The sequence below is a fragment of the Drosophila persimilis genome, unplaced genomic scaffold (genome assembly GCF_003286085.1).
Source record: "Drosophila persimilis strain 14011-0111.01,24,50 unplaced genomic scaffold, DperRS2 tig00000124-arrow-pilon, whole genome shotgun sequence".
In the NCBI taxonomy this organism is placed as follows: domain Eukaryota; kingdom Metazoa; phylum Arthropoda; class Insecta; order Diptera; family Drosophilidae; genus Drosophila; species Drosophila persimilis.
The window spans coordinates 8,238,694-8,262,086 of NW_020825294.1; the positions used below are offsets into that span (position 1 = coordinate 8,238,694).

The window sequence follows — 23,393 nt, forward strand, 5'->3', positions numbered from 1 at the left end:
TTTTCTTAATTGTTTCTTGTTAAAAGAATGAAGCCACCGAAACAGCCAGCCATGCCTTCCAGGCGGGGCAAGTTCATAAAACCAGAACATATTTAATGCGCACAATTACTTTGCATACATTACGGCCGTAGTCGTACTCCGGACTGGTGTACGGACTCCTATACGGACTCGTGTGCTCGCGCCTAACACACTGCACGCGGATTTGTGGAGTCGGCGAGTGCGTCGGCCGTCTGTTTATGGCCCCGGCGGAGCTCCCCGTCCGGTTGCCTACATAATAAAAGCGTAAACACGTTTCCACCATTGACCAGCCGGGCTTCGGCCCATTACAATGGCGCCGGAGACGTTGACGTAGACGGACCCTGAGACGCCGTCCGGCAACCACCACTTACGCGTGCCTGGAGCGAATAAAATTGGCTTTTTGTTTGGGCAGTTTTATGAATTGTTTCAATGCTCATTTACCGGTTGGCCTAATGGGTGCATTGCCTCCACCCACACACCCACTGGCCCACACACATGGCTATAATATGCGGTCCATAAAGTGCAGAAGTTTTTCCAGTTTTATTGCTGGGTGTCGGCACAAATAGATGTGGCATCATTGATAGAAGATTCTTGCGGTGGGTGGGCTGAGCTTCCTTTAGAACCAGGGACTACCAGCAACAGCCTCATCCTCACCACTCTCTGAATAACTTTGGTTCCATCCTAGATATCTGGCTATTTCCAAGCTTTCTCCACCTCTTCCCCATAGATACTGTCCAGTTCGTCAAAAGTTTGATCGAAATGCATGTTGAGAAAGCCATTTCCTTTTCGGAATAATGGTTTTCGAAAAGTTACCCAAAAAAAAAGCAACAACAACTTGGGCAACCGTCAGTCATTAACGCTCCAGTCGTTCCACTTGCAAATCAATTATCTGGTATGCCAGAAAAGTTGAGAAAGCATCAGCAAGTCGTTGATTTACTTGTTCAACAGTCAACATTGGATCCTTCATGGAGCCCCCCCCAGCCCCCTCCTGCTCGAGTGCACATATCAAATGGGAACTCAACAATAAACTGGGTTAGGAATGCCAGAGTCGGCTCTCCCGACACGATTTCAATTTGCTTAGCTGATAAATGCCAAAAATTAATTCAGCCAGCACACAACATGCCCCATGCCCCAGTCCCCAGTCCCTATCTATCCACGAGCATGGTATGTGTGTGTGTGTGTAACTAGAAAATATTTTCACTTTTTGCTGTGATTCGTTGGGGCTTCGGCTTCGGCTTGGGTTTGGGGGTCTCCTCGGGCACACACTGATATTTATGTAAAAAGAAAGAAAGTTGGCTTTCTTCTGGCAGTGTCAGGCACAAAGTTGCACCACTTCTGCATCGCCTTCACGTCCGACCGTGCCTCTCCTCCCCCTGTTCCCCTCCCCCTCCCCCTCCCTTACGTAGTAAACGTACTAAATAGTTTCTCACGTGACTTTTGCCCATAAAAAATGGCTTTATTGCTGCACACGTATTCATTAATGGCAGCAATGAACCCACATGTGAACTCTGCTGCAGAACTACGGTACGGGCATGCTTGAGGAATGCCTTCCCCCGTGGAGGAGGAGGCAGCCCACCGCCTCCCTCCCCCTCCCCGTTGCTGCTGGCTGCATTCAGAAATGGTTGCAAGTCGTCTGCACAGGAAGTGCATATTAATTGTGAAAATTTGTACGGATATTTCTTCGAAAAATAGTTGCCCTCCTTTCGGTGTGTTGCTGGAGGGGCCGGAATGGGGGAGACTCCGTAGCCCGGCCTCTGCCTTATTCCGTAAAATTTTCTATTGCTTTGAATTCTTTAAATCCAGCATTGAACGTGAGCTTTGCGAAAACTGGAATGAATAGAGACTTCTCACGGTTGGCCGTAAGTGCTTCCGACATGGAATGGGCCATATTTTTATATGTAACAAGATATTGCAGATCCTTGGAAAACGTTGATGGTTAAGCTACTGGAAAGTTCCTATAGAAAATATTTTGTGCAACATGTATAGGAAAGTATAAGAGATTGATGCTGTGGATCTCTGAAGAGAGTGCTTGAGAGATTCTTGGATCTAATAGCAACTATGATGTACAAATGTCTGTTTATACCTCAGGAGTTGTGCCCACACGGAAAATCTTTAAGCATCGGTCTCTACAAATACTAGCCTTCGTGCATAAATGGTACCAAACATCTGCTTAATCTCTTAATACACGGCTATAAAACGATCAATCTTCAATCCTATGACACACAATTTCCAGGTTTTTTGAGTTTCTTAATCTTCAACTTAATCTTTCTTGCCTTTGGGGTACGATATTCGGAGATATTTGGGCACTCTCTGCCTCTTACTAATATGCCACTGAAGTGTTGTCAAAGATATCTTCTCCACACGTCCCAGCCCTCCCTCCTTCGAGGGCTCACTACCCATATATTTTCTATATATTTCCCCATGTTTTTCACAGTCTAAAGATTCAATATAAATGGTGAGATCTCATAGCAAAGATCCTTAATTTTATGCAAAATAATCCTATATTCATTTCATTATAAAGATTTACTTGTATCTTTCCCGTTTCACAATCTAATGCGTTCGCCAGTTTAATGATGTCCTTCAATCAGATACATTCGTGTCTGAAACGTTGGATATAATGAATAAATTTCCCTGACGAGCGGACAATTATCCGTTGCTGTAGAGAATGGTAATGAATTTTTCATTGATTTCCCTCGAATCGAGGCTCCCTTTCGCTCCCTTTCGCCCCTTTCGCCCCCTTCGCTGCCTTTTCGCTCCCCGTGTACTTTCTGTCACTGTGTGTGTTTTCAATTATTCGCGAATTTCCAATAATTCAATGACGGGAATGCCTTGGCCCCTGTCATCCACTTGTAATTACGTAATAAGGCAGCGAATGCTTTAAAGCCGCTTACCGTTAACAATCATTCCGGAAATATCAGGCGGCGGCGGCAGCAGAGGAGGCAGGCCCATGCCCGACTCCGTGTAAAATAACATGTTATTGCACTTTTCTTTTAAATGAATGCAGTAAGCTCCCCTGAGGGAGCACGTAGTCCCCAGTCCCCAGTCCCCAGTCCCCACATGACAATTGCAAGGCGCTGATAAAAGTCGGCGTATTTGCGGTCGCTCCGTCCGCCTTCGGGGCTCCGGGTCTGTCCTTCGCCTTGACAGGCAGGGCAGGGGGGCGGACAGGACGCAAAGGGCAAGGGAAAATGCATTTTCAAACCACAAAAATAATTAAAAACTTTACGCGCTGTCATGTGTGCGGGCTCAGGGCCGTGGGGTTGTGGGGCCGTGGGGCCGTCGGGCCTTCGAGGCAGTTCTCGCATTTAATCCTGTCAGACAGGACACACACAAACACCCACGCCTGCCCGTCGTCTGGCGGTCCTGTGCCGAGGTCGGGCGATAAAAATCAAAGACACGTCTGATGGCCAGACCAGAGCGCAGTCTTGGCCTTTAAATGAAATTGTCTTGCCGATCCGGGTCCGGATAGGAGCGCCAGTCCTGGCGAACCAGTGAAAGCTCCATGGCTGCCATGGGTGTAATGCATGCCTCTATCTCCCGATCTCTATCGGGATACTGTTATATCTCCACTAACTACCGGGTATTCTGCAGTCGCAATATCCCCTATACCAGCAGCTCTCTCTGATGGAAGTCCATGCCTCCTTTTTGAAGTCGTTTGCCCTCTGTTTGCAAAGTGCAAAAGCCAAAAGGTTTACGCACCATAGCGCCGGGGAAAAGTTCCCTTTTGGCCATCTCCTGCTCCGCTTCACAACTCCTTTGAGACTCCTGTATCCGGCAAAGCCTTAGCACTTTAGTGGAGGCAGCAGCAGCTGGTTGGTTGGTGCCCCACCTGAAGATGTCCCCTTGCTGCTGACCATCCTCGTAATTATGCCCAAATTTGGGACTAACTTTTCATTTCGATTCAATTGTGGAGACGGAGACCAGTCCGGCAGAAGAGCACTGGCACCCAAGTGGGTTAAGGACCAAGGCCAAGACACAGCCAGAGCCACACAGAGCCATCTTTAACGGACGGCTGCTCCTCCTCGTAGGCCCGTAAAAAACATTTGCGCAATGTCAACAAATTTGCGCGCTTATTAGATTTTCGTGGTTGCACACAATTTCGCCAACTAAGACCGCCGCAGAGAGATAAAGTGCAGCCTGCGAAAATATGAATAAAATAGCGAAAACTTTTCACAAACGGAAGTGCATGCTGCGTTTTTCAGACCCCGGAGTATGGCCACGGCTACGGCTGCGGCTGCATGGGTCCGAGCCCGGCTTTTAGTCCTGCTGCTGGTCCTGGTCCTGCTGCTGGTCCTGGCTCTGGTTGCGGTTGACCGGGACGGGTCGAAACGGTGGGCCGCGCCTTCTCGCGACGGTCGGTCACGGTCGCCGGGTTTGCTAATGAGTTTTGTTGTCAGTTCTCGCTGGCCAAGCAGAAATTGGGCGGCGGCGGCAGCGGCAGCGGCATCATTTGGCTGCTCCTGGCACTCCCAGCTCCTGCTCCCTGCTCCCTGCTCCCTGCCCCCTGCTCCTTGCCCTTGCTGGGATTTATGTGGAGCACTGCCCCTGTGCACGGGTGTGTACGGATATCTGTGTGTGCGGTAAGTTAATATTTGCTGCATAAATTCCAGTGCGTTGGAATTTACTGCGCTCCGTTTCGTTCCTTTTGGCTTTTGTCGTCGTCCTGCTCGTTTTTTGTTGTGCGGAAATTATGAAAATGCAGCCCCCCCCTCCCCCTCTCCGAACAGAAGGAGCAGAAACCGGAGCGGAGGTCCAGGGACATCCATGGAGTCTGGTCTAGCTCTGGCTCTGGCCACACACAAGAATATTAATTACTTTTTGCATTTTTAGCTCTGTGCCTGGAATTCCAATGAGCAGATTTTGGTTAATTTGTTCTAGCGAAAATATTTCTTAATTTAAGCGTTAAATCCGCTCCACAAAAATGCACGCTAGAAAGAATAACATTTTAATAAACTAAAAAGCAGCCGAAAAGGCACGAGGAGCACCCAAAACAAAGGGCTACACCTGTGGCCAGCCTCATCACCACAAGTCCAATATGCCAAAATCAGGGACAGGAAGGGACACAGGGAAATGGCTACCAATGTCCCCAAAAACACACACGACGCCAGCACACAACTATGACACTGAATGGTCATAGTTTTCACCAGCCTGGGGAGCCCGGAGGTCGAGGAGACACATTCTCGTTCCCTTTCCCGATTCGCCAAAGCAAACATTCGATTTCCAACAGGGCCTATGATTTTTGATTGCCCAGCGACTGACTTCTCGGGAATAAGTTGACATTTTGGGAATTGGGAGAGCAAGATCAGATCTTCCGCTTAATTTTGATAGCTCCAAGAGTTCTTAATGTCTGCCTACCCGCAATAGCCATAAAACTTTCCTCAAGTACTTGTCTCCAGGCAACGGCCGGACATTTATTACGGACACGCTCGTACATGAAAAGTTTATACATTCAGAAATCATGCCTCAGAAGGAGGCAACACCTGGGTTGCAGATTTGGACTACCAGGTCATTGCCAAATCCTGCTCCTTTTGGAACTCTCTCTCCCAGTGGAGGCTGGAGCTGATGTCGCCGAGGCTCAGCGACAGGTCCTGCTGGGACCGCTTAGTCTCCGCCTTGAAGCGATACAGAATGGGCAAGATGAAGGCTATGGCATCATTGGTTTCGTTGGGCTGCCGGCAGCCCAGGACGTACACAAAGCCCGTGGGGAAGATGGCGAACTTGATTCCGGTCTTGGGCATTATGTGGAAGATGAACGGCTGGCTCTTGTCGGATATGATGTTGGAATAGGACTCCAACTTCAGCCACTCCAGATCCAGTGGAAAGGGCACACAGAATGTGGCGTTCACCACGTTGTACTGGAAATTGTAAAACGCCGGAGTGTAGCCCAGCAGCTCCAGAATTTCCTCGAACTTCGAAAGGCCATCTCGTGCACCATCGCGGCTGTAGGCCTTGCAGAAGATGTTCCCATTGGCGTAGATCGTCAGGTTGCACACCGGATAGACCCGTTGGACGAACAGGGCCGAGTGCTTCTCCGGCTCGTACCGAGAGTTCCCAAGCACTTCGAACAGTGCGTGGAGGTCGTACACGCACTTCGTGTTCACAAAGCACGTGAAGGGTCTGCAGAGAGGGCAGGTCTTTGGTTACACAAATCCACAAAGCCTCGAATGCCGAACCACTCACCGATACAGCAGCTGGAGATGTCTTTCGATATCCGGCAGCACCGACAGGTTGCTAAAAATGTTCACCACATCGTCGTCCGTCGGAGTCTCCTTGTTGGCGGACATCGCGAAAGTTCTATTGCCGTACTTTTTCCTGGAAAAAAGAAGTGAATGCCTCTAGAGCGTGATCCTTTTGCTTCGCCCAGAATTTAACAAATTAAAGCGATTTGACAGCACTTTTCAACTCAATAAAAAGTTTACGTTTCAGTGTTGTGAAACGCCGAAATTTACTCAGACTGAGCCGCGCTGTGAGAAAACGGAACAGCTGTTCCGTGACAAGAACGTTGACTGTTGTTCAGTCACTTGGTTCTATCACCGACTAGTTCGAGCCTCTTTTGACCACTTTTTGATTAAATTACCATTCTATAAGCAGTTTATTTTCGGAATAAGCTTTCGTTTTATATTAATTAAATCACAATACATTTTAGCGGCCATTCGTTGTTTTCTTTGCCGCTAAATTGATATTTTGAGCTTCGAAAAATGTTAAAAATTCAAATTAAATTAATTAAAGATGAAATTTCCGCTGGGCTAGTACTTTGGGCGGCCTCAGTGGATGTACATTGAACCGATTGACGCTTTGATTAAATTCAAACAATGCAGTTTGGCATCGCATCGCAATTCGGAGCACTTGAATGAATGCACTTCCCGGGCAGACAAACAATCGAAATATCACTCACATTCAAATCGCAGAGATTGCATAATTGAAACCCCATTGAAGTCCATTAATAACTTTGTGCGGCAGCGCCATTCAAACATACCCACACTCGCTCACGGCTCCATCGAACGGAACACTCATATTTCTCAGATGGATTTGGTGAATGTGTAGAGGAGATGGAGGGGGGAGGAGTGGGAGGAGTGGGTATTGGGGGGGTATGGGACTTGACGTTAGCTCATCAAACCCGAAAAACCACTTTGCTCAACTCTTTTCAAAGTGCATACATCATCAGCGCTAAGCCAAAACAAAAAAGCAATGCAAAGGGAGCAAAATGAACGATGACGGTGGGGCCGATGGTGGAGGGGGGCGGTGGGTGGATGTGGCGGCGATGGCGGGCGGAAAAGGAAGTGCCGGGCCATGGAGAGGTGTACGAGATTGGCGGTACGAAGAGCGTTGAAAACTTTTGTGCAATGTTGATTTTTCCGCAAGAGTCGTTTTTTGCCATCCACTGGACGGACGGAGACGGACGGAGACGGTCTCAGTCCTTAGTCCCGGGTCCGTTGACGGAACAAACGGAAGCAGGGCCTGCCGCAAGCACTTTATAAAACCCCCAGCTCAGCAAAAGTCTTTCAATAATAATAATATTGGGGCGCAAGAGGGACAACAAAGGCAAATGGGCGAAAGTGCGCGATGCACAACAGAGGCATAGGTGTAATAGAAAGGAAAACGATGTAGGATCAAGACTCTTACTCTGAATCGAACCGGATGCTGGTGTCATTTATTAAACCGTTATATAGCATATATTACGATAGTCTGTAGATGGAACGAACTCCTGGAACGTCCCTCGCATTTAGTGACAGGCTCTATGATGCCGAAACCAAATGGCAAATCGTGTAAATCACAGCCTTGACTTCAGCTCATACCCTTGTCCTGCAATGACCCTTGACCCCCGTGCCCGTGCCACCCGGTTGTTCGGCGAAAATGGATTGAAAGTGGGACTGGAACTGGGACCGAAGGGAGGGGATTGCAAGTGTTCCTGATCCTGATGATGACAAACAAAACAATGGAATCAAAGCGGTTAATGGCTTTTGTGTGTAAAATGAATGAGAATGCGGCAACGTTTCCTGCTTTCATTTGCAGCGTCATTTGCTCTGCTCTCCACATGGATGGGGCAAGAGTGTGCTCTACTCGTATCTGCAACAGTTTTACTACCTATCCAACAGATACACACACACACACACTCGTGCAGTGAGTGTGTGAGACCCGTTATAGACGCTAATCGATATGAGGGGGACACCCCACCCACCCCCACCCGTCCTCTGTGGTGGCCTGGGGGCTGGAAGCTGCAACGACCAGCGTGCAACTCCACTTTCATTATTGGTTTTTTGTTACAGCCCTGCCACCGGCCACAACGCTGACTGCCCTCAAGCCTGCCAAGATTTATCCTGCTGTCTGCCAGGAAAAGACAGACAGAGACAGAGACAGAGAGAGGGAGAGGGAGGGAGAGGGAGAGCTTGCCACAACCGATAATTAAATCGAACAACAAAGGCTTCGATTTGACAGTCCTGCACTTGCACTCATATATCAAATGGGGAATAGACCCTTCCTCCACTCACCCGCAGATCGGCTCCAAGTTCACTTTGCGGGCAGTCAAGGCACACTGAAGCCTTAAGCAATTAGTAGGCAAAAACAAATGGATGATCCGATACTCGATATAAGACGCTTATTTGCTTTGTTTTTTATTCCGCCGATAAAGAATATAAACCCTATTAAAGGGGAAGCATATCATTTGCAAGCTGGGCTTTGAATACAATATCTTTGGGGCTTGGAGAACCGAAGGTGGAATACACTCTTCTTTAGCCTAGAGTAGGTGGGAGAACCTACTGTTTCCCTTAAACTGTATTAATATTTGCTTTATTCTGCTGCTCTTTTTTCTTGGAATTTGCCTGCCCGCACAGCGCAGAGCGCCCAGCCCAGGGAGTGGGAAAATTAGGGGCAATCCGGGACCCAAGGCGACCAGCTAATTAGACGATCAAGGACTGCCAGGGGCCTGTCAGCACACGCCCACGAGAGTCATTATAGGCCGTCGGAATGGGGTAGAAAATCAATAGCTCTATTATTTCGCGGAATGTAGACGGCTCCGAGCGGAGGCTCGATGCGAAGCGATGTGTTGATTGACAGCCTAATTGAGGTTTCTTGACTTCTTCAATTGGGGGCAGGCCAATGACCGTTTCTGTTTGTGCTAATAATAATATTGTTGGTGTAATATTGGAGCGGCAGAACCAACGACGACGACAGCGACAACGACAACGACAACGTCTTGTTTAGTTAGTCATTAGGCCGGGGAGAGGCGGCGGGGGAGGCTAAAACAAAGGACTCCAACCCAATCACATTAAATATTTGCCGAAACTCGCACTTGATTGCCCCCGTTGTGATGGTGGGGGGGAGGGGGGTGGGGGGTGGGGGGGGGTGTTTCCCTTTTAATTTTTTATTGATTCAACTGTTTAATGGCAATTGCTGTGCAAATACTAATCAAACGCTTGGTTTACGCAATTAAGATACAAATACTGGAGAGATAGAGAACCCCTCAGATACGTTCTGTTTCTCGGTCTTAATTAGCATTTACATTGCGTGCAACATGCTGCAAGACATAAAATTAACGCCAACACGAATGCCCCCAACTCTGCCCACCATTCCAGGGACCTCCTCTTCCTTTGGTTCAATTTTTGGGCGGAACGTTCAATGGACGGCCATTAAAAAGTCTGAGTGGCCGAGCAGAACACAACTTTTTTGTTAATCCCAGCTCCCAACTTTCAAAGGGTTGATTGAACTCTTTATTTGCGGCAGAACTATACACAAAAAACACCATCAAACACTCGCACACAGGGAAATACGAGTAATACAAATAAAAACCTGGTGCCTGGTTCCCGGTTCCTGGTTCCCGGTTCCTGGTTCCTGCTTCCTGGCGGGGCAAAGTTTACAATCACTTGTTCGCTGGTTGGTTCAATGTCCCCTGGAGTTTCGTTTGTGAACTCAATTATGTGGGGATATCAAACATTTCAAAGGAAATATCTCCGGCCCGGCCCGAACATAATCCAAAGCCATCCAAATTCACTCGGAACCGCAGACTCTTGGCCAAAAAAAAAAACCCGAAACTTCTGCTGAAATAATCTTCCACCGAGTTGAATAGCTTTTGAGTGTTTTAAAATACTCGTGCTCGTCCTCAGAGAAGGAGAAACAGTGTGATATCCGTTTGTGCTCATTCAAATCGCATGTAAGAAGAATTTAGAGCATTTTTTGGCACTCGCAACAGACACCAAGAAGTCAGAAAGAAGCTTGGAACTGTTCCAGAACTAGAGACATCCTCCGAAATGGGCATAGGAATGGTGGAATGGTGGAATGGTGGGATGGTGGGGTGCACGAGAATGGAATGGAATGGAAGGGAAGCGGAAGTTGCATGGCGCTGAAATACACTGATGCATACTCATATTGTTCGGGGCGACAATAATAAAATATTATATTTCGAGGCAACACAGAATTCCGGGCACTTTTACTTGGGTTTTTTCCCATTTTATGCGTATAATTATTGCCATTTTAAATAATCAAAATAGTTTAAAACGAAACCAATGGAAAGGTTGAAAGCCCGTACGTTTCAGGAGCACCTTTGCCTGGAATTTCCCACTAAAAAACATGTCAAATCACAATCGTGACTCCTCCGGGCAGTGTATTCCAACACCGTCACGTTCACGTCCACCTCGGGTGGACCACCTTCCGCTCTCTATGCTCTGCTCCACTGGTCGGACGGAGCTCTGCTTCCAATTTCAAAGTAAAACTTTAATGGCAACAAATGGTGCCCCGCCAGGTCCAGTGCCATTTTATATTTGATATTTTATTACATTACATTTCCCTGGCTTATTACATTTTGGCTTTTAAGCTGTTGACACAACTTGATTTCCGTCCGACCCGACCCTCTGCTCCGTGAGGATCCTGCCCCAGAGTGGCGTGGTCAGTGGCGGGTTCGCTGGATTCCTGTCAACCTCCCACGTCGTTTTGTTTCAGCTTTCTGCTGGGTGTCCTTTCCTGTCGCTGTCTCTGTCTCCGTCCCTGTCCCTGGCCCTCGCTCCTCTTCTTGCCTCTGGTTCTTGCCCCGTTCAGACAATTTTGACTTTTGCGTTTTTGTGCTTTCACTTTTGGAAGTTGGAAGTGGACTGGCGGGGGGCCTGTTGGCTGGGGGGTGCTCCCCCGTCTGGCTGGTAGCGAGGACGATGACGATGACGACGACGACGACGACGACGTTGACCCAGAAACAAAAGTGTGTCTAATGGGTTTCTGTTATGTTTTTTGACATTTTGGGAATAATGTTTCCTCTTCCGGTTTAAGGTGCGCTGCGCTTCTCCGTGTATTTGCTGCAATTTCCGTCTGTGCCCAGCCGCCGCCGTCGCCCCTGCTCCCGCCTCCGACGGGAATGAGGTCAACCTGCTCTTAAGTTGATTTCATAACGAGCAAAAAAGCACCGGGAGAGGGAGAGGGAGAAGGAGCAAAAGAAATGGCTGAAAAAGTGAAAAGTCATGGAAATTTTCGCCTTTGCCCGGAGATCAAAGATGTGCGATTCCGATACTGCCAGCTAATTTCAGCGCCGCGGCGCGTCGTAAACATGACAACCTAATTATTTTTTGCTTTTTTCTCTTGTCTCGTGGCGGTGGGGATCCCCACCCTTGCCGCGTCCTTGCCGGCTGCAGCTCTGATTAATGGATAAAGTCTGCGCTGCGACATTTGCATGCGAAATTGAAAATAAATATTTGCACAGATAAATGCAAAAGGGAAGAAGGGAAAAGCAGCTCCAGCCGAAGGACACAGGCAGCTACTAATTTCCCTTTGACTTTTCGAGTGCGTCGTGGCAATCAGAAGACACCCAGATACGACCCTCACATCCCACAAATACAAACACTGCCAATAAGCAAGGACATATGGCCCACGTCTGGGTGGCCAAGGAATTCCCGACGCCCGCTGACGAGGGGGGCTGGAGGCCTCTTCATGTCAGCAGACAAGACAGCTCTAGGGGGGGGCCCTCACCCCCTCTTGCCCAGCGCCATTTGATTAATATACACTCTCCACACCACTCCCCTCCCCTCCCCCGCGCCTGCCCTCGTCGCGCTTTCTTTTCGACAATCGAAATTAATTGCACTGCTGGAGGAGGTAATGTCTGTCCCTTTTATGCCCAACTTTCGCCAAACACCTGACGGCGTCTCGCGAAACTTTCGAAAGAAGAGCCAGGACTGGGGGGGGGGGGGGGGACTGGGGAGCCAGCCCACCCTTCAGGCGGCTTCAAAGGCACGAAAAAACCCAAAGCTTAAAATACAAAAATCAATAAATTTAATTAAAGAGCTTACTTAAAGCTATCGAGAGGGAATTAAGGGATTCTGGGGATGTATTTAAGGAGTCGAAGGATTTTATAAAAGTAAAATTACATTTTTGAATGGGAAGAACAGACAAATTTGAATGGAGATATATTTATAGAATTTATGGAAATCAACAACAACAGATACAACTATTAAAGAATAGGTTTTGAATGAAATTCTTCCGAAAATAGACAGAAATTAACATAAACACATACATATCACAGGAGTGTGGATACCAAATTTGGTTGCTCTGGCTCTTATAGGTTCTGAGATCCTTGAACTCATATTTTGCATTTGGCAAAACCGACCATGAGACCTGTGTGTTAGAGAGAGACACAGCGAGAAAGAATGAAATTGTTGTCTTGATTCTGGCTATAATAATTATACGATCTTGTTCAGATGCACTCTAGAAGATATAGTCATCCTCTACGATTCTGCGTTTTTGGTTTTCTCGTATCTTTAAAAATGTGGATGCCACAGATTTTCGCCCTTTGTGGGGGCGGAAGTGGGCGGGGCAAAGTTTTGAAATATTTGTGTAGCAGTGACATATCACAGAAGTCTGGATCCAAAACATCGTTGCTCTAGCTCTTATAGTCTTTGAGCATTAGGCGCTGAAGGGGACGGACAGACGGACAGACGGACGGACGGACAGACAGACATGGCTCAATCGACTCGGCTATTGATGCTGATCAAGAATATATATACTTGATGGGGTCGGAAACGATTCCTTCTGGACGTTACACACATCCACAAATCTAATATACCCCAATACTCATTTTGAGTATCGGGTATATTTAACATAAATACATAGATAGAAGTGTTGCAGCTTTCCTTTGTAGGTTTTTATATGATAAAGCCACGTGAAGGGTTCTCGATTTTGTACTTACTCCTTTGCGGAACCTCATTTTACTCATAAAACTTAAAGGTACTCTTCAAATTGTTGGTATATTTAGAGATGTGTTTATAGAATACACAGACTATATCTATATGACAATATAGGGTTATAACTACCATCGAAAACATGGTTTTGCCAAAGAAAAAGCAAGAGTTAATGTCAACACCGCCACCCGCCCCTTTTTGTATGAAAGCCGCTTTGATATTTTTGGGAAAATCATTATATTTAAGAGGCATATTCCGGCAAACTATCGCTATCATCAGCTTCTACAGTGCCAATCACAGGCATCCCCCCGCAGGCCAGGAGCCGTTATCATTCCCGGCAAATGACTGCTATTTATATATGGGGGACCCCCACTATAAGCGTATTCCATACGGGCGTGCTTATACGCATAACTATATGTATTTATATTTACTATATTTGCTCGACCATCATTATCGTTATTAGAGCTCATTAGCAACGTCATTGGGAAGGCGAGGGGCCGAAGCGTTCGAGGGTGTGGCCCGAGTGTCGATGCGTGTGTGCCTGAAAATAGCTCAAAGACCATCAGACACGGGGGCGGATGGGAGCGACCCAGTTCAGAAGATTATTGAATGTGAGCTAATTTGCGTTTTGGGGCTTAAGGCGCTTGATTGAACCAACAACTGCTATTGGGTGGAGAACTCAACGAGCAGAGATTCTCACTTGCTGGATCGTATTATACGGCGGCGGAGACCCATGTCCCTGCCCGCTCCTGTGATCCAAACAATTCACTTAATTAACATAAAGCCAAATGAATGCAAGAACAACCGCAAGCCGAAAGTGGAGACAAAAGTTCACCTGGACCGGAGGTCCCGTGGCCCCTGGAGATCCGCGACCCACTGAGAGGCGAATGCCCGGGAATCCAGTGCCCCATTGTTGGGGCCATTGTCATTTGCAAACGGTGCGAACTTAATTTCTGCGACGATGTCACTCCTCTGGAATGCCCTGTGTGTGCACGCCAGGAGCTGCAGCCGAATCAGAACCGGAATCTGGATCAGAGTCGGAGCTGGAGAGAAATCGGCTTGTGTGCGAAGAGACGGGGGGAAAATGCCTGCCGGAAATCGTCTGCAATGTGCGAGATAACAATTTTCATGCAGTGACCAAGGCGACGATTCAGCTAGCCACCAGGCCAGGCCAGAGCCAGAGCCAGAGCCAGGCCAGAGACCAGTCATCCCCGTCCACCAACTGACAACGACAATGACCGACAATACAACGCACCGACCGCACTCATTATTCGTAATGGCGCTGATGGTGATGATGACAACATCGGTGGCAGGAGCAACAATGGCGACCGCTGCGAAAACAGGAGAGGAGCTCGCCCTCGGGCGAGCACTACAATGGGAATGCCGATGACGATGCCGATGCCGGTGCATTTCGGACGGCTTGTGTTCCACTATTGCATTTCCCATGTACCGGGTCGCAGCGATCCAGAATGTCGTCGTAACATTTAATTTCCGTCAACACCGAGCGAAGAGGCAAGACAACGGGAGAGAGAGAGAGAGAGGGGCATGCACGAGGTGTAGGTGGACTGGGGCACAGACACAACATGTCTGCGGCTAATATAAAACGAAGAATGCCATGACATACGGGTTGCAGCAAGACCAGATGACCAGCACTGCCACAAGGGGAACGGTGAGGGGAAGGGGAAGGGGAATGGGAATCCGAATGGGAATGAGGATAATGATAGCTGTGATGATGACGACATTTGTCCGGCCGTAGCCATTCCGTTCCGCTCCGATGCGGCAATAATCATTAGGTACGTGCGTTAGGGTTTGTTTGCATTCAACAGTTTTGATTGCTGATTGCGCCCGTGGATGGGGAGGTGGAGCTCGAGCTGGAGTGGAATGTTTGGGTCCCTGAGTGGGGGGGATGACTGTCGGGAATTGGAAGCCCCTGGGGCTATAGTTTGTCATCAGAATGCATAGTAATTTTATGTTTACAGGAATTGCCTGTGATACGATCTTAGTAATCGAATACGATTATTCGTAGATGAGAAATTTATTGCTTATATTGATAGGAGCAGATATATTTCCTTAAATATATGTATTGTGTGTGCGTAGATTAGTTTTCAGTTGTGGAAATATGATTTCTTATACCCAAAAATATTCCATTAAATATTCCAAAGAGCTTATTAGCTCTAAAATGTATTACACAGGGACTTGCAACATTATTAAACAAGTAATTAATTCATGCCAAAGGGGAAACAGTGACAGGCAAGAGAAAAAATAAAGAAGGAGCCACACACAATGGAAATGCCGCAGAGAACGCAGGCCCATCTGGACGGAGGAGAATACCTGCCCGAGTCCGGGATTAAGTGCTTTGTTTTCCTCTTCCTGTTCCTGCTGCTGCTCCTGCTCCTGCTGTCGGAGAATGAATTTCAGCATATATTTTATGACACTTAACTTTAATATTAATGCACATCTGCCTTTCCTCTGTGTCCCTGTCTCCTTGCAGCATGGCGGGCCAGGACTTTGCAGGACTCGCTGGCTGCTCCGCATTGGCTTTTGTTTTGTACCTAAACACATTCAACGCTGGATTTGTCTACGATGACAGGTGAGAAAAATTCAAGCGAATTAAAAATTCCATATGTCAGCACGTTGACGAAGGTAAATGGCTTTGACTTTGGTCAGGTCTGCCCTGTTCTGGCTATGACCCCCGGAGGCGACACTTTGTCGCCAGATTGGACCCAAAAAATATAGGGGGGGGGGGGGGCGCGGAAAAAGACAAAAGTTTATTATTAATTGTGCGCCAAGTGCCGCCATTTATTTGATAAAATCGCCATAATAAATTCTCGTCCCGCCTAATTGTAAAACTTGAGGCAGACCAGTTGCTGGGCCCTGCATTGGTGTACACGGGGGGGGGGGGGGGGGGGGGGGGGGTTGGACAGGGGGTGGACGGATGGGGGCAGCCTCTAGCCCCTGTGCCGTTGTCAGAATCAGACGACGGACGATGGAGCAAATTAAAAAACAAAATGTTGATTTATGTTCCACTCCGCTCACAATGGAATCGGAACGGGATTGGTCTTACTTGCCCCACCCCGTCTCGTCTCTCACCTTGGCGCATTGAAATGCTGCAAACGCAAACGAAATTACCCATAAATATCAAAAGTCATGTACAATGGACAGGAATTTCCCCAAGGACTTGGCCACAGTTCGTAGTCCTCGCACACACACACACACACACACACACACAGCTCTGGTCGGGTCGGGTCTGGTCTGGTCTAGCTCTCTCTAGCCGGGAGTCAGCCCCGTCTGACCGTGCTGGAAAACAAGTGACTCCTGGTCCTAGACCTCCTCCTGCTCCTTCTCCTGGTTAAACTACAATGCCAGCGAACAATTGTCGAGGGGTGGGGAGGGGGAAGGGGGATGGGGGATGGGCTGGGATTGGGCTCCGACTGGAGCTCGGAAGTTATGCACAAAGTGCTCTGCTCGGAGCGTTCGTTGTAGCTCGTTATTTTGTGCTGTCCAGAAAACAAGCACAAACTTGCCCACACACACACACACACACAAACAAATAATAAACGCAACTTATGTAACTCAGCCCCATCCCAGTCCCCCGACCCCAGTCCCCCATCCCCCAACCTCTCGCTTCATGGCACAAAAAGTTGTGTGCGAGTTTATGTTTTTGCTCGAACGGAAGCTCCTGCGGTCACTTTCACGCAGTTGCCAACACCCCCCAAGCCCGTAACCAGAGGCCAGCAGAGACCAGCAGAGACCCAAAGCTAGAGCCTACCTATTGGATGTGCCTGCTACCGTGCTCTGCGGTCATCCCGCAACACGGCCACAGTGACCACACGAGAGCCCAAGTTATTATTGTCAAGCCAGGGAGCAGACAAAACATGATTTATTAAACGGGGCAGCATTCCCTTCAATTTGTTTCCTATCAGCTGGAAAAAGAGCACTGAGCATGGGGGGAACCTGCCAATAGGAAATCTCTGTTGTTGGCAATTGTTAAAGAGATATGAGGTTTTAATAAGTTATGGCCAGCCCGTAAAGCGATTGCCAACTTTTTGATCAAGTGCTGTATTTCTTCGGTAATTGAACGAATGCCATACACATTGCATTGTGTGTTTATGGCTGGATGAGCTCTGTTTAAAAATATTAAAGACCGCTGCACACACATAATACCTTTCCCCCATGATGGTCATCCGATTCACACCTTCCACTTGATATATTACGTTCTCAAAAATACCAAAAAAGAAAAAGGGCCGTAACAAAATGTTGTTGCCAAACATCCCCCAATCTCCAGTCTTACAATAATTTATGTGCCGTATTAAAAGGACAGCGACAACAACCGAAACGGCAACAGCAGCGGCAACGCTACGTATACGTAATTTTGATGGGCGGGGGCTCTAGGAGGGAGCCACACTCCGCCAATGCCTAGGGGGAGCCGGAGTAACAGTATTTTTGTGCTCCCTTTTTTATATAAAATCGAAAATTTACACTTTACATAAGCAAAACAGCAACCGCCACAACAAAAACAAGTATACGCGCTGTGGGCAGCCCTGAAGGTGCGGGAGGAGATGGAGAGGGTCCTGAGCTAAAGAGCGGAAGGCAAGAATGGTGTCCAGGTTCGGCTACTGATGCTATGATATATTGTCTTCAACAAAAGCCAACCACAGTCCTGTTTGTCATGTGTGTGTGCGCCTGTAGGTCGGTCCAACAGTGAGCCACAGCCCCAACGAAAATTACACTTCTTTTCTGTTAATGGAGTTGGTGTATTGCCTATAAGAAAAAGTTTTAAAAAATACATAAATCCCATCTATAACTGATTGTTTCCTCGCTGTGAATGTGGTGTTCGAGTCGAGTGGGCCCTTGAAGGATTCTTGTAGTTTTTCTTAAGAACTGGTGAACAATTTAGGCCTAGAAATGTTGGTATTGAATGATCACAGTCCACTGTACAAAGAGTGTGTTGTGGCTGTCCTCCTCGATTGCTGGCGACTCTGTCCTTGCCTCTAGCCCTGTCTCTGCCTGTGGGCCCTCCGGCTCGAGTCGAGAGTGAAAAGCGAACGATAACGGCAGCTACATGCCTCACTTGTAAGCTGCTTCAAGCTTGCCATTGTTGTTGCTGCTCAGTCTCTCCTGTTCGCCTGTGCTCCTGGCAAAGTGCCGCTGCTCTTGTCGTCCTCGTTGTCGTTGCTGTTGTTGTTGCTGTTGCTGCTGGTGGGTGTTGACGTTTTGGATGTTGGCCCGGCTGCGAGCACTCGTATTGCTATTCATTCACTAGTTACGATGATAAAGCACAAAAAAGGGAGCTGCGGAAATTCTGCTGATGACGATAATGTTGACGCTGAGGATGGCTTCCCCTCCCCTCCGCCCTGTCGGATATTAAGCCCATCTAGCCCCCACCATGTGCAGGGGCCTCCAGGTATGAGTATGCAATGAAATTTCTTTTCAATATTTGCCCGTTACTCTCGCATCGCGCGCCCCCGCAAATGAGGCGTACAGCAATTTTTGGTATGTTTTTGTACCTGGCAATCATGGCGGTATAAGGGTATATAGTGTTTGTGGACATTATATGACCAGACCTTGGAGAACAGACGAAAAAAGTCTTAAGATGTCGTGGGCAGGGGCATCCTCCAAAGCGAATACCTCGTTTCATATTTCTTGTGTGGTAAGGCACTCGGGAAATGCCTACAGCTAAACAAAACTAGAAGGTGCATTGCCCTCCAGCCCCACCCACACCCACACCCACACATATGTACGGGTATGAGTGGCTTCTCAATAAGCTGCTCCTTCATCATCGTCGTGTGCTTTTGCTTTGTGCTCTCCCGATAAGAATTTGTTTGCTCTCGAGGACATTTTTGTGGCTGCCTTGGCGCTGGGGGTCTCGGAATGCCAATTGGAATTGAAGTGTAGATGAGTGTGCACCCACGTCCAAACCCAGACCCGGACCCGGACCCACGCCCCAGTCTCAGTCCACGAGTCTCAGTCCAGGACCAATAACTTTGCCTCATAGTTGGGCACGTCTCTCCGGCGAATTTGTTAACCCAATTTGCGGCACCACCCACTCCTCTTGAAATCCTTTTTATTACCATATTCAAGCATTGAAAGCGTTGCACACAAACACAGATACAGACACAGACACGCACACCAATGAACTAAACCTTGCCACAATTCATATTTCCGGTCACCCATTCCAGAGCACAGCCGAGCAGAGCAGAGCGTTCGAATACGAATAGGAAATAAAATATTAAATTGAAAACCGAATTTTTATTCAAAATGCTTTCAAACTTATGTGTTTGCACATGACTTTTCTTTGGAGTTTTCCCAAGACCCGCCACCCAATCCGCCCATTTGGCCCCGGGCCTCAGCGGATGCGTATGTGTTTGCTTAACCTTTGAACTTTTGTGTACCCAAAAACCCCTAAAACTACACCTCGAGGCCGGCTCAAGCATAAAGTAAATATCTGTGCAAATACCATCCGTATTTAACGAAAGTAAATTAAATTTTCAATTTAGATAATAAATAAAAAGGTAAAAATTGTAATTTGCTTGCTATCCGGATTAAAGTGAGCGGAATCCGCAAACACCGGAATATGCCAATAGAAGATAAATCTATTTAAATACATAAGTGAATTAAAACACATTTAAACGCTCTGATGTATTACAATATTTGTAATGTTTTAGGAATTAAGGAATCAAACATTGAATTAGGACAATATTTGCAGTATCTATTGTATTCCGGAAGGAGAAAGGCGAAAGTTACTTTTAAAATTACGCCGGACTTTGTTTTAGGTTCGGTTTAGAACAAACGTTGGTCTACTGCCCTCCGCCTAAGCCTCTTCGATGGGGAGACAATCCCCGATAACATTCTCCAGGATTTCTCCGCCATATCTCTGTAGAATCTGGGATCTATCTGGTATCCAGAAGCGAGGCCATGCCAATCGAATGGATCTAAACACTCTACCCAGTGGACATTGATGGATATATTGATGCATTCCCCGCTCCCCGCACCCAGCTCCCTTCGTGTCGCCCTCCGGCTTCTGGGCAAAGTTTGAAAGTTAATTAATGACATTTACTGGAACATCTAAAAACTAATTATGCATAAAATGGCCAAGGTATTATTGCAAGCCCACTATAAATTTTCACAAACTGTGCAGCAATCGCACAAGCACGAACAACAAGAACAACACCGATAACAAACTAACCCTGATTATACGAGTACGTACGTACGTACGTACGTACGTCCACCTGACCCAGAGCCAGAGTGCCGGGCAAATCGATTAGAACAACAAGGAGCGCTACAACGGTGAGGCAATTACCAGGGACCCCCCGACAACACAATGACAATGAGGGTGTGTATGTACACGAGGTCTGTGTGTGTGTGCGCGTTGTTCTATAACAACGGCACAAAATACGCCAACAAATCGGCAATTAATCAAGCCGCAACTGCATAGTAGAGGCGGAGCAGGAGCAGGAGGAGGAGCAGGAGAAGGAGCAGGAGCTAGAGCTGGAGGATAAGGATAAGGAGCAGTGGGGCAGCAAAAGGAGGAGAAGTCGAGTCAACTGTCGCTTGGCACTTTAACAATATTTATGCCGAGTGGCAAAACAAAAGGACAATACAGCAGACAGGGTATGCAAATGCTAGGGGTGAGGATACCCTATAAGTACAGATGCTTCATGGAGTCGTATAATCATGATAGATCTGGTTAGAATGGATCGATTTAATCATTTGAACCAGCATCTCATCAGTGGGGGCATAGCCCAACCGATATGCTCCTGATCAATCTCTGTGTCCTTGTAAGTAAAAGGATAACAAAGAGCCCACAAGGCGCACAGACACAAGTGGTCTCCGGAGTTCGAGGCGCTCCAGATTCATGTACCAGTAGAGTGGCGGCGAATGGAGTCGAGTGGGGTTAAGTTGGGATAGGGAAGGACACTGGACCGGGGGGGAAGGGAAAGGAGACCGAGCAGCGTCAGACTTCATTTCGCTCTGGGCCAGGCCGGACAATTAATCATTTTAATTAATAGGACAGGTGTGCCACAGGTTGTTGTTGTCGAGACGACTCCCCGACTCGAGAGTAATGTGAGCCTTGCCCTCCCCCCATCACTTCCACCTACATCTGAATATCTGTCTCTATATCTGTCTCTCCCACTTTGTGTCTCCTTGCAGGCGTGCCATCTTGGCCAACGGAGACGTGACAGGAGCGCGAACATTGGCGGGGATTTGGAAGAACGATTATTGGGGCACTCCGCTGGCGGACAGCGGCTCCCACGGCTCCTGGCGCCCGTTGTGCGTGCTGAGCTTCCGTCTGAACTTCCTGGCGGGTGGCCTGGCGGCCACTGGCTACCACGTGATCAACGTGCTGCTCCACTGCCTGGCAACATGGCTGCTGGTGCTGGTGGGGCGTACCCTGCTCCCCACCCGGGCCGGAGTCCTGGCCGCTGGCGCACTCTTCGCCGCCCATCCCGCGCACACGGAGGCTGTGGCCGGCCTGGTCGGGCGTGCCGATCTGGCGGCCTGTGTCTGCTATCTGCTCACGTACCTGACCTATCAGCGGCACATGCGGAGCCGGGAGTGGAGCTCCCTGGCCCTCACCCTCCTGCTCGCTCTGGCCGCGCTGCTCTGCAAGGAGACGGCCATCACGGCCGTCCTGCTCTGCGGACTCTGCGACGTGCTACGGGGCCTGGAACAGTCCGATAAGGTGAGTCCCCTACTTTATCTCAGTTGTACCCATTAGTCGTCGTGGGGTTAGGTTTATCTACATACATATGTTTGATTGCAATCTTTTGAAGGCTATACATGTAGGGTTTCTATTAGAATCCGCATCTGTTTCCATTGCAACACGACAAATAGCGAAATCACTCATTCAGCGCTCTCGAGACTCATTTTTTCGCCACACTCTCTGAGTCACGCCATCTGTCTTTTCTGCGACGCAATTACCATGTCGTTCTTTCTCATTCTAACCCACACGCATTGCCACAAAGGAACACGCTCAACGCGCGCTCTCTTCTTCTTGTCGCTTTTGATCCTCTCTGAGCGAGTTGCCTCTCTCGCTACGCACTCTCTCCCTTCCACCTACACAGCAGTGAACGAGAATAAGCATGCACAGCAATCGCACAGGCAGTGGACAATAACAAACGGTAAATCGTAAAGAAGGCAACAGAAGATCTCACTGCGTAGTAAATTGTTCGACAGCAAACAGACCAAAATACACTGAAAATTATGTCGGGAGCCGACATACACTTAACACAACTGATATTTAAGCTCCGTTCCGAGTATCTCCAACCCTTTATCACTTTCCGATCCCAACACAACTTCTGTTCCGACTAATACGCTATCAATTACTCATAACTGCTTTCCCTGTTGCTGATTTCTCAAACCTCCTTCCAGTATCGCCTTCGTTCGCTGTGCATTCTGAGCGTCTTCCTGTTCTGCGCCCTGTACTGCCGCCTGAGCCTGCTGCCCCGCCCTGCCACGCCTTTTGCGGCCGCAGACAACCCGACGGCCCACGAGGCGTGCTGGTGGACGCGGACTCTGACATTCCTGTACCTGCCAGCGGCGAACTTCCGGCTGCTGCTGTGGCCGCAGGTCCTCAGCTTCGACTGGGGCATGGAGGCCGTGCCGCGCATCAGGACGCTGTGGGAGGCGCGGAACCTGCTAAGCGCCGGGTTTTACGGATCTCTGCTGGCCGTGGCCTGGCGGGGCGCCCGTTTGCGCTCGTGCTCCCCCGTGGACTATGCGGCTGTGGCAAGCATTTCGCTGCCGCTGCTGCGGCGCATTGGAAGCAACAGCTGCCACACCTGGCTGGGCCTGGCCTGCAACTGCCACCATCAACTGAAGGAGGAGCCCCGATCCGTGGAACGTCAGCACTCGACTGGAGGCACTGCATCCAGCGGCTCCTCGTCGTCGGTTCCCCTGATGGGTGTTGCCTTCCTGGTGCTGCCGTTCCTGCCCGCCAGCAATTTGCTCTTCCACGTGGGATTCGTGCTGGCCGAGCGCGTTCTGTACCTTCCGAGCGTGGGCTACTGCCTCCTCTTCGGCTACGGCTTCGGCAAGCTCTGGCAGCGCTCCAAGGGCTCCAGGATGCTGCTCCTCTGCTGCCTGGGCGTGCTGCTGGGCGCCTTCAGCCTCCGCACCGTGCGCCGCAACCTCGACTGGCGGGACGAGGAGCAGCTCTACCGCAGCGCCATTCCCGTGAATCCGCCCAAGGGTAAGCTGCACCATTACTGTCATCCTGTACAC

General features: G+C 48.7%; 2 protein-coding genes across 3 annotated transcripts in view; one reads left to right on the forward strand and one right to left on the reverse strand.

Moving 5' to 3' along the window:
* LOC6596368 (transmembrane and TPR repeat-containing protein CG31690) overlaps positions 1 to 23,393 on the forward strand; it is a 49,151-nt gene that overhangs the window by 18,685 nt on the left and 7,073 nt on the right. For both annotated transcript variants that reach the window (XM_026987932.1, XM_026987933.1), the window contains exons 2-4: positions 15,661 to 15,759; positions 21,321 to 21,852; positions 22,542 to 23,361. In XM_026987932.1, coding sequence (XP_026843733.1) covers positions 15,661 to 15,759; positions 21,321 to 21,852; positions 22,542 to 23,361 — 1,451 coding nt within the window. The remainder of the gene's footprint in view (positions 1 to 15,660; positions 15,760 to 21,320; positions 21,853 to 22,541; positions 23,362 to 23,393) is intronic.
* LOC6596370 (TATA box-binding protein-like protein 2) lies at positions 5,418 to 6,354 on the reverse strand. Its single transcript, XM_002021519.2, has 2 exons — positions 6,199 to 6,354; positions 5,418 to 6,135 (listed from the first exon to the last, which is right to left on the reverse strand). The coding sequence occupies exons 1-2, from the start codon at positions 6,300 to 6,302 to the stop codon at positions 5,517 to 5,519; spliced, it is 723 nt and encodes a 240-aa protein (XP_002021555.1). The 5' UTR covers positions 6,303 to 6,354; the 3' UTR covers positions 5,418 to 5,516.

Bases quoted from the DNA above. Each gene is read 5' to 3' on its own strand.
- LOC6596370 (XM_002021519.2), bottom strand. From the start codon at position 6,302: ATGTCCGCCAACAAGGAGACTCCGACGGACGACGATGTGGTGAACATT. The intron at 6,136-6,198 runs GTGAGTGGTTCG...CCCTCTCTGCAG, and splicing joins CATCTCCAGCTGCTGTATCG to ACCCTTCACGTGCTTTGTGA.